Source organism: Chenopodium album, chromosome 8, assembly GCF_948465745.1.
Source record: "Chenopodium album chromosome 8, dcCheAlbu1.1, whole genome shotgun sequence".
NCBI lineage: Eukaryota > Viridiplantae > Streptophyta > Magnoliopsida > Caryophyllales > Amaranthaceae > Chenopodium > Chenopodium album.
Genome location: NC_137841.1, coordinates 1,974,226 through 1,985,712, shown reverse-complemented (window position 1 = coordinate 1,985,712; position 11,487 = coordinate 1,974,226). Strand labels below are relative to the sequence as shown.

The 11,487-nt window shown below is 35.8% G+C and overlaps 1 protein-coding gene across 1 annotated transcript; it reads left to right on the top strand.

Moving 5' to 3' along the window:
- Positions 1 to 6,155: 6,155 nt before the first annotated feature.
- On the top strand, positions 6,156 to 11,232 carry LOC145641542 (psbP domain-containing protein 5, chloroplastic-like). The gene is made up of 11 exons (XM_081692378.1): positions 6,156 to 6,327; positions 6,429 to 6,595; positions 6,877 to 6,985; positions 8,344 to 8,393; positions 8,571 to 8,638; positions 8,718 to 8,816; positions 9,842 to 9,901; positions 10,025 to 10,084; positions 10,190 to 10,244; positions 10,702 to 10,751; positions 10,893 to 11,232. Exons 1-11 carry the CDS (start codon positions 6,248 to 6,250, stop codon positions 10,989 to 10,991), a joined length of 897 nt encoding a protein of 298 aa, XP_081548504.1. The 5' UTR covers positions 6,156 to 6,247; the 3' UTR covers positions 10,992 to 11,232.
- The last annotated feature ends 255 nt before the right edge of the window (positions 11,233 to 11,487 follow it).

Genomic DNA, 11,487 nt, shown 5'->3' with positions numbered 1-11,487 from the left:
ACTGTCCGTTACAAATAACGGGTTATTCGTAACGGGCGGTCAAACTGTCCGTTACAAATAACGGGTTATTCGAATAACCCGTTATTTGTAACGGGCACTGCCCGTTACGAATAACATAGCCTATCCGTAACGGCAGCATACGTAACGCCCGTTGCCTGTTACGGATAGGCTATTTTTGCCCGTTACGGATAACTATTTTTCCACTAGTGTACGGTAAATGTAGTGGAGGATGCCAAACAAAATGTGAAAAAAAGGGGTAATGACTCAAACAAAAATAAAGGCAAAAAAACTAAGTTAAGCGGTGATGGTTCAAAGTCACGTGCTTGTTGGGTTTGTGGAAAACCCGGTCACTTCAAGAAAGATTGCACAATCTAGAAGAAAAGGATGAGCAAGAAGAAGGCTCGAGATGGGAATGGCAATGCTAGCCAATCCCAAGACAAACAAGGTAAATCTTGTGCACAAATTTCATTTAATTCATTTATGAATTATATGTGTATGATTTTTGAAATCAATTGTGTACAGGCTGATTGTTCGTGGTATATCGATTCGGAAGCATCGAGGCACGTGTGCAAGGATAGATCATTGTTCAAGACCTTCTTGGAGGTTGACGATGGAGAAATTCTCTATATGGGCAATGACTCTACAGCTAAGGTGCTTGGCAAAGGACAAGTGGAGCTAGTCTTTAGTTCGGGAAAATCTCTTATTTTAAGAGATGTGTTGTATTCTCCCGAACTTAGGAGAAATCTTGTATCCGGTGCGATCTTGAATCGATTAGGTTTTAAGATGGTGTTTGAGTCAGATAAATTTATTTTGTCTAAAAGAGGTCAATTTGTAGGACTTGGTTATCTGTGTAATGGTATGTTTAAATTAAGTATTTCAAATACTTTGAATGATGTAGTGTATGTTGTTAATGATAACTCTTCTCTATGGCATTTGCGACTTGGTCATGTTAATTATAAAAAGTTATATTTTATGTCAAAGCATGATATGATACCAGTGTTTGATCCAAGAATAGAGAAGTGTAGAACATGCATGCTAACCAAAATCACAAGGAAACCATTTCCTCAAGTTGTTGAGAAAAATAATTCATTGCTTGAATTAGTGCATAGTGACTTGTGTGATTTTCACAACACACCTTCTTTAGGGAATAAGAAATATTTGGTAACTTTTATTGATGATTATTCAAGGTTTTGTTACATTTATTTATTATTCTCTAAAGATGAAGCCCTTGATAAATTTAAAATTTACAAAAGTGAAGTAGAATTGCAAACCAATGAAAAGATTAAAAAGTTAAGAACTGATAAAGGAGGTGAATACTATGACCCAAGTTATTTCCAATCTTTAGGTTTAGTACATGAAACTACCGCAGCATATACACCACAACAAAATGGTGTAGCGGAAAGGAAGAATAGGACACTAGAAGAAATGGTAAATTCTATGTTGTCATATTCAGGTTTAAGTGATGGTTTTTGGGGTGAAGCCGTTTTAACGGCTTGTTACGTGTTAAATCGTGTTCCCATGAAAGGGAAATATGTAACCCCATATGAGCTATGGTATAAAAGGAAACCAAACTTGAGTCATCTCAAAGTTTGGGGTTGTAGGGCAATTGTAAAAGTGTCGGAACCTAAACGTAAAAAGTTAGGTGAAAGAGGAGTTGAATGCATTTTTATAGGATATGCGGATCATAGCAAATCCTATAGGTTCTATGTTATAGAACAAAATGACTTTTGGTCGGTTCACACCATCATTGAGTCAAGGGATGCATTGTTTGATGAAAATCGATTTTCTTCAATTCCTAGACCAAAGGATATAACTCCAAATGCCAATGCTCAAAGTATTGATCAAATTGTCATTGATCAAGAGGTGGATGACCAAACTCATTTAGAGGAGGCATCTACATCATCATCACAACCTAGGAGAAGTAAGAGGGCAAGGAAAGAAAAATCTTTTGGCCCGGACTTTCATGTGTACTTAGTTGAAGGATCAAGGGAATCTGTTTCAACACAATTTCCATACATATTTAATGTAGAAGATGATCCTTTGACCTATGATGAGGCTATGAGGTCTCGTGATGCTCCATTTTGGAAGGAAGCTATTAATGATAAGATGGAATCCATCATGGGAAACAATACTTGGGTTTTAGCTACTTTACCACCAAAATGTAAACCAATTGGGTGCAAATGGATCTTCAAAAGAAAATTGAGGATTGATGGAACGGTTGAAAAGTTCAAAGCCCGGTTAGTGGCACAAGGTTTTACACAAAAACCTGGTATCGATTATTTCGATACATATGCACCTGTTGCTAGAATCTCAACTATAAGATTGTTGATAGCACTAGCGGCTATTCACAATCTTGTGATCCATCAAATGGATGTCAAGACAGCATTCTTGAATGGAGATCTAGAGGAAGAAGTTTACATGCGACAACCAGAAGGGTTTGTTGTGGAAGGTCAGGAAGAAAAGGTTTGCAAGTTGATTAAGTCTTTGTATGGGCTAAAGCAAGCACCTAAGCAATGGCATCAAAAATTTGATGAGGTTGTGTTATCTAATGGTTTTAAAATGAACAATTCAGACAAGTGTATTTATAGCAAATTTGATGACAATGGTCAAGATGTCATAATTTGTCTATATGTAGATGACATGTTGATCTTTGGAACTGATTTGTCACAAGTTGAAAAGACAAAGTCATTCCTTAGTTCAAAGTTTTCCATGAAAGACATGGGGGAAGCGGATGTCATCTTGGGCATAAAGATAAAGAGGGAAAAAGAAAAGTTGACCTTGTCACAATCTCATTACATTGAGAAAGTGCTCAAGAAATTCAATGTGAGTGAAGACACTACTTCTCTTTATTCAACACCTATGGATCCTAGCATAAAGTTGATACCTAATGAAGGTTATGCGGTTTCACAACTTAAATATGCTAAAGTAATAGGTTGTTTGATGTATGCCATGACAAGTACTAGACCTGATATTGATTATGCAGTTGGTCAACTGAGCAGGTACACTAGCAAGCCTAGTATGCAACATTGGCAAGCGGTTCGACGCTTGTTGAAGTACTTGAAGAAAACCAAGGAATTTGGTTTGTCTTATAGTGGATATCCTTCGGTTATAGAAGGGTATTCAGATGCAAGTTGGATCTCTAACAAAGATCATTCCTCCACAAGTGGATGGGTTTTCCGATATGGGGGAGGTGCCATTTCATGGACTTCAAAGAAACAAACTTGCATTGCGGACTCCACAATGACATTGGAGTTTATTGCTTTGCATTCGGCTGGTAAAGAAGCCGAATGGTTGAAGGATCTCATGTTTGAGATTCCTTTGTTGCCAAAACCGATATCACCAATAGTGATACATTGTGATAATAATGCTACCTTGTCAAGGGCTTATAGCCAAGTTTATAATGGTAAGTCAAGGCACATTGGAGTACGGCATAGTTACATCCAAGGACTTATCAAGGATAGTGTGATCACTATTGATTATGTTCGAACGGATCTTAATCTCGCCGACTGTTTTACAAAGGCATTGGCTAGAGATGTTAACAATAGGATGGCAATCGGTTTAGGATTGGAACCCTAAATAATCACAATTAGGAGAATCTCAACTTAACGCCCAATAAGACGTTGGGTCCTAAGTTCAATGAGATTAATTCTCTTAATTGATGATTGGGAACTTGTTTATTCATCCAAGGTAAAGTTCCGGTTTTCTGTGATGAAAAGAGGTTGTTTTAAACTTAATAGAATTCCTGATAAAAGTGCTTTGGTCACAGGAGCATGTTGGAACTCTACCTATATAAGTACGAGGTTAGCCGCTTCAAGAAGCTATTAGGGGTGTAACTTTGATGTACTTATGAATAGATATGGACACATGGCTTATAGTGTCAAGCTAATATGTATTTAAGTAATTAATCTTGTGTGTGTAATATCTTCAAGTTTCCAAATGTGTTGCTTTTGGTTCAAACGTTTTACGATACCAAATGGATACGGATTCTTGAATTGTATATTGCACTAAGTGGGAGTTCAAGTCTATGTACACTTTCATTTATGCATAAGATTGTTTTGTGATAATGATGTTATTTGCAATGAGTCTTGTTTAATACTCTAAATGGCCGGGGGAGGATTGTTGAATAATTTAGAGTATTTGAGACAATTTCAAGGTATTTAATTATTTGCTTAGGTAAAGGTGTTGCAAAATAATTAATATTTAATAAAACAAGAACCATGTAGTGCAGCAACAGCATGCTCATTTTATGGAGCCATGGAAGTTCAATCGAACGCAAGTACTAAGAATAGGGAAGCAATTAACGCAGCCCGATCGAGTGGTGATAGCCCGATCGGGCGCGTGAGCGTGGTTGATTCTTGCAGTTTCTCCGCCCGATCGGGCCACCACCTTACGATCGGGCGCGAAAGGATGCTTGATTTTACGCTGATAATAGCCCGATCGAGCGGTGGATGCCCGATCGGGCCCGTGTGTATTGTAATGTTGGTGCAGTGTTGCTGCTTCATTCGATCGGGTCTTTACCGCCCGATCGGGCCCGATCAAATGTTGGGTGTTCTCGCTGAACCGATTGACGGTTATTTGATTGGTTTTTTGTCTTATAATTATATTAGTATATATATATGTTGGAAGTTGGAAAAATGAGGGTGATGAAGGATGTACTATAACATTCTCATCATTTTTCCATTTATTTGCAAAGCTGTCCATTTATCATTATCACAAAATCCAAAAGCTTATATTTACATTGTTTTGTAATCATCCTACTTGTGATTGCAATTGTTTCTTCGTTGTATCTCCTAAGTAAATTTCCGTGAAAACCCGGTTATAGTATAGGGTCGGAATTATACTTTTGGGAAAGTGATTCCGTTCACGCCTCGAAGATTTTCCGTACTAACTTGTTTGCTATTTTTGTGACCCTTGTTCATACACAAATTCCCCAACAATACCAGTCTCCAACAACAATATACAACTTGTTAGAACGACATTACGACCGTCAAATAATTTTTTAGTAGTTGATTACCAGTTTAAGAGAGAAAATAAATTGATAATCATTCTTCTAAAACGAAAAAGAAAAGTTAAGGCCAGGTTATGGAAGTACTTTAACAGTTTACCTCCATTTTTCTTCAATGTCTTCCCCATGTGGAAGTACTTTACCCCCATTTTCCTTCAATGTTTCCCTTAGAGGGAGCCCCACTTAATTTCTCAGATTAACATTTTAGTTTATCTTCTCTCACACTTTTTTGCATTAATTTCTATGTCACTTTATTATTTCACTTTTATAATTTATAAAATAAAAAAAAAATGTTATATCGTGAGAGGAAATATATCAAAGATAAACTTGGATTTTCTCGTCGCCCCCCCCCCCTCCTTTTTTTTTATACTCGGAGGTTCCATTCCAAAACCAAAGGTGGTGACACTTGAGAGATTTATTCTTCAACACTCCCCCTCACATATAACCGTGGGCGGCCTGGCTTTGATACCATATTAAAAGCAGGTCTGGGCCGTACTCGCAAACCAAGAGAGAGATTTCACTTTACAAATCCAAAGGAGGTTCCATTTCAAAATCATATGGCAATAGGAGGAGTAGCCCCTTAGCCTTATAAAGTGTTTAATTCTCTTTTCTTCAACCAATATGGGACACTTACATGTGGTGACGCTTGAGAGGTTTATTCTTCAACATTTACCAAGCTTATAAATTTGTATTGTCCCCCCTTCTGACACTCACAATGGAAATATTTTACATTTTCACCCTCAACTTTCTTCATTTGGTGGGCAATTTGATAAAAAGTACTGCATGTATGAACTTCATTCATACTTTGGTGTTGAACACAAAGATGTGCATCCTTATCAAAATGGTTATAAGATTAAAAACTTAGGAGCGCATATCAAGGTTCAAAGATATTGAATTAAAATTAAGAACAATAATATACTTAATTTATCAATTAATGCAATTTTTTTTTTTTTTTTTTGAAAGAAATTAATACAAAAAATTCATTGTATTTGTTAATAGTATTTTTGTAAAACCATATTTTCATTTAAGACTAAAAAGAACCTCATAGTTATTCAATAAATAAATAAAGAACCTCATTATGTCGTGCATTAGCACCTGTACATAGTGCCTTCTATCGAAAGGGTAAACAAGTCAATAAAAAAATGAAAACAAAATAGTACTCAGATAATTTGATTCCATTAACAAACTCTATCGGTTTATCCTCCCTTAGCGCGGGAGAGGAGAGAGAAAGAAGCTTCAACAATGGCGAATGTCTTTCATTCTTCCACTCCAACAATCTTTAATTCTCCCTCTCAATTACCCTCTCATCTTTTACTCTTCAGGTACTCCTTTTCCTCTCTCTGTCTTATAGCAATTATACTTTGTTTTAATTTCATTTTGGATATTGTTTTTTATGTAATCAATTTTGTTATTTGGGGTTCAGAAATCAGATAAATTCCTCTGTTTTCCTGAAAAAATGCAAATCAAAAGGTAAAATAATTGCTTGTTCTTGCAATTCATCAATACCCACTTCAGAATTTGGGTTTTGCAAGAGGGATTTGTTGCTCTTTGGCTTAACTTCTTCTATGGCCTTGATTTTTCCTACTAATGGTGAGCTCATTTTACTCTATATTTGTGTTTGTATGCTAATTTTGATAATTATTGATGTGGGTTTATTTATATTGTATTGGACAATGATATGTAGAATCCTAATATTTGACTACTATGGAGTAGACAATTAAAATAATAATAGCTATCACGCACACACACACAATAATAACACCAATCGACATGTGATTTTGTTGTAATTTCCCCGTCTAATGGAGTGGCAATACATGTATCAAAACCAATTTTTTGGGTTCATATCCCTAATTAAGTAGCTAATGCTGCAGGAATTGATGCTGAAGAGGAGGTGAAAATGCTTGAATTTGTTGATGATTTAAATGCCTATTCTTACTCATATCCAATGAAACTTCCCTCCAGAAAGCTTGCCTTTAAATGGTATATTTTCTATTTTATAATACTATTGTTAAACCTATGATTACAATTGTGTAACTTGAACTTTAGTGTTGTGTTGCTTGGGATTGGAGGACAAGACTTTGTTATACATGGGACTGTGGAGTTTGGACTATAATTATGAAGTTTATCCTTGTGTTTTCGTTTAATCATAATCCACTCATCTAAGTGTTCAATTATAGCATGGCCCTTTAATTGCAATTATTGATCAAAGTAGTACAGTTTATAGTTTCATAATAGTCAAGTACTATCACTAAAACCTAAAAGTTGTTGATTACTACCGATGACTAAAAAAATATTCTCTTATAAATGTATTTTACTGAGATAAATCTAGTAAAGTGTAACTCACTTCATACTTCATAATTTTTGAGAAGTTAGTGGTTGAATATCTTAATGAAACATATTATATTGGGACAGCTGGAGTGACAAAACCAACTGTTGGTTTCTCGGGGAGCTTTCTCCTACTATCTTGTTCATATGCATGGAAATTATTTTCTTAAGGTTCTTGCACTTGCTTCACAATCTTGAATTTTGTAATAGTTGGGGCAAGTTGGCAACCTAGTTTTAAGTCAGTTTGGAGTTTTCTTCAGGTTTATGGGACTTTTGTTAGACGTATCCCTTGTAATCTGGGTGGTTGTCATCCTCTTTCAATTACTTCCACCCTTATTTTTTTTGGTCTGCTGTTTATCCTGCTTATGTCTCCTATCTTGAATTAGTATCACACCCAAACAAGTCACTTTAAGTCTTACATTGATGGTATTGACAGCTTACCATGTGTTGTTATCTTTTACTTCTAGAAGGGATATCAAGCTATGCTATCTGTGCGTATCATCAAATGCAGTTTGAAAGCTTATGTTAACCAAATTGTGGCAAATTTTCTTATGTCAAAAGGATTATATTTGTCCTTATGTTCATTGATCACAATTAGTTAATTCTTTTTTCCACTTGAAACTGCTTGTTCTTGCTTATTTTTTAGTGGCACTAAAACAACTGTAACCACCATTCACTTTGATTTTTCTGAGCATCCCCCCTCCCCCTCTCTAGCTGCAATCATGTAATTATGTAAAATAAGTCTAAATGCCAATAGTACAAGCTACATGTTTTACTAAAGAATTGTTCTGTTAGTAATGAAAAGAGTACAGCAATAGAAGGTAGTTTTTCCTGATTTTTTATGTATCAAATTTATATGTTTGCATATTCGAAAGTGAGAAGTTGTATCTTGTGCTTTCTATGACATTTCATTCTTGTAGTTTGCTTTCAAAAATTTAATGCACTACTTCTATTGCGAATCACTTCTTTTTGTCCTGAAATGTAGGGACCTGACTCTTTTCATCTATTTTAAGGGTGGAATCCAGAAAGCCAGAAAGATATTCATCAGCTGCTCCTCTGGCCCGTAAGTTAAACTTTGCCTTGCTTCCCCCCCACCCCCGTGCACGTGCATAGAAGATTGGGTTCATTTACTCATTCCTGAATATGATTAATGTAAACATGTAGTCATGAATATCTATTTTTTCAACCATAGTACCTCATCTTAGTTGAGCTGATCAGACATTGATATGAATTGATGCAGCTAATGCGCGGCTGCGTATAGTATCCGAGCGTGTTGACTTTATCGACAATGTCATCATATCTGTTACGGTGATTACCCTAAACATGTATCTGCTAAATTGTTTCAGGGTTATCTTGTTACATTAGCTGACTTGGTATATTGATTCAGATAGGCCCCCCCAATCCAGAGTTCTTGAAATCCAAGGATAAGAGTACATGGGATCCGAAAGACGTTGCCGATTCAGTACTGTCTGACAAATCTGCTTTGGTAACAGCCATTTTCTCTGCTGTTTTTCACCTGAAAAAGAATGAAAATTGATTGGTTCAGTGCTGTCTTACATTTTTGCTTTGCTGCCATGAATGCCATCCCTAATAGTTTGTTCTTGAGGAGTTATACTACATACTAACACTATGTTTGGATAACAATAGTAGGGAAAGGAAGGAGAAGGAAAATGAGGGAAGGAAAAGGGAGGGGAGGGGAGAGAAAAGGCGAACTTCCTTTTTCCTTCCAAATTTCTCCAACAATGGAGGGCTTTTATTCTTTAAAAGGGGAAGGAAATTGGATCTTTCCAATTCCCTCTCCTTTCTTCCTTGCATTAGATTTCCAAACAAAGGATGATGCATCCCTCCTTTTCTCTTCCTTTTCCTCCATTTCTCTCTATCCAAACATAATTTAGGTTTTGGGAATTCCTCCTAGTCTTCGCTTGGAGTTTATAAAACTCCGTACTTATTATTGTGGCAATCTTGTTATGATTCGTAGATGAGTTTATAAAATTTCGTACTTATTAATGTGGCAATCTTGTTATGATTCAAAGATTGGTGTGTAGCTAATGCATTCATCATGATTGTCACTACCAAGTCTACCAACTCTGTCAAAGCCATGATCACTGTTATAATTGGTATTAATAAGAATTCAAATATTGCTTGTCAAAAAAAAAAAAAATCAACTAAGTAGATTAAAGAGATATACTGCATGCTGAAACATGGAAAAGCTTTTCATTTGAGGGAACCGCAAGCATTTTAGATTCTTAATAGCTATCATTTTTCTATGTACTAGAAATCTATTAAAATGCCTTCACATAGTCCTAGCTCTAAACTTGCTGAGTTATGGAACTATGGAGTATAGAATAAAAATAAGTTTATTTTTAAAAAGTACACCATAGTACTTCTCAAATTTCATATATTGAAGGTCAGTTTGCTGCTTGTAATACGACTCGGATGTTAAAATGATGCACCCATCAGTAATTTTAAATTCATTTCAGGTTTAATTAATATGGTATTGGTTTTCTGCAGCGAGTTACATCAACTCAAAAATTGGCTGAGAGCTCCATACTTGATGCACAATCAAATGAAGTAAGCCCTCAGAATTTTGCTTGTTTGGTGTTTTAGCTGACTATTAACATCTACAGCGATTACTTAAATAACAATTGCCTTTTCATTCCGAAGTGATGTTTATGTTGTACTTTTTCTTCTCAGGTTGATGGCGAAAGATACTGGTTTTATGAATACTTAGTCCGCAAATCACCAACCAAATCTGTATGTTTTATCTTTTATTTTTTTTTTTTCTAATATCAAATTGGATTCCCTGGAGATCTTTTACATTTTATTTGCAAATTTTAATCCTACTTCCATAATCTGTAGGCACAGGAGTCAAACAATTATAGACAATATGTTGCTTCTACAGCTGAGCGTGATGGTATGTTTCTGGCATATTCTTTTATCTATATGACACACCTTGAGAAATTGAACACACGGTCTCTGCAAGCGTTGCTGTCTCCAAGAGACCTTTCCCTCTTCGGATAATTACAAAGTAGAAAACAGGATAAAAATAAAAAAAAAAAAAAAAAACCCTGAAACATAAGTTTTGCAAAGCAAAGAAAAAGTATAGAGAGAGGGAGGATATGACATGATTTTAATAAAAAAAAAATATTTGATTCTATCCCGATTACTTAATTTAAGTTCTGGTTGCATTAGCATTTCCCTTCATGAGTCGTGAGGAAGGTTTCCTAATGTCTTTCTTTTCCGTACCTTTAGAAAAAATGAATATTTAAGTTCTGGCATATTAGGTATAAGATAGTATATTTGACTATTAAGTTTTAATCTAAACAAAGTATTTTTTCCAGAGACTCATCTAACTCGTGCAATATTTGCAGGTTTTTTATACACTCTGAACGCTTCAACTTTGAGCAAACAGTGGGAAACTGTAAGTTCTCTTATCTTGGCATTGCAGCATTTGACCCTTCTCACTTATATATTGAGGAGGCATTGTTAGTCATCCAACGATTGTCATGTGGTTTTTGTGGTTATATCTGATCTTTTGACTGCTGTTTTCTATTTGGTGCAGATGGGACCTATCTTGAAGAGAACGGCCAACTCCTTTCGGCTTCTCCCCCCAACCGATAATTATGTCCCTCCATACAAGGATCCATGGAGGTTTTGGTGATCTTTTTTCCATCAACCATCGGTTGTTCTTGTCCCCTTCTTGGAGCAATGCAAATGTTTTATGCACAGCAGCCAGTAAATCTGCATGGCTTTTCTCTGAAAGGGAGTTGAAATATTACAATGTAGGGCCTTTATGTTTCTATATGTAGCTTGGAGAGAACTGATTTTGTTGTTATATTGAAAGAATTTTCAAATAAGCACTTGTACATTTTATTCATAGCACTTTCAGAGCAAGGTTCCTACTCGACAGAAAGACTTTAGATTTCAGGTTGATTGTCTTGAGGCATAATGTATGAATAATACTTCAAAGCTGAGTTTGGGTTTGGATCTCAACTCAACTCTCTCCGCAATCAATGAGCATGACCAACACGTATTCTATGAGTTGGTCTTGGTAGTATTGGCTAACTGATCAATGCATTTGCTCTTATCAATGCATTTGCTCTTGGTAGTATTGGCTAACTGACCAACTGATCAATGCATTTGCTCTTATCTAGTAC

Coding starts and splice junctions, on each gene's coding strand:
- LOC145641542 (XM_081692378.1), top strand. CDS start 6,248: ATGGCGAATGTCTTTCATTCTTCCACTCCAACAATCTTTAATTCTCCC. Junction 8,394..8,570: donor ATCAGCTGCTCCTCTGGCCC/GTAAGTTAAACT, acceptor GAATTGATGCAG/CTAATGCGCGGCTGCGTATA. Junction 10,245..10,701: donor TTCTACAGCTGAGCGTGATG/GTATGTTTCTGG, acceptor CAATATTTGCAG/GTTTTTTATACACTCTGAAC.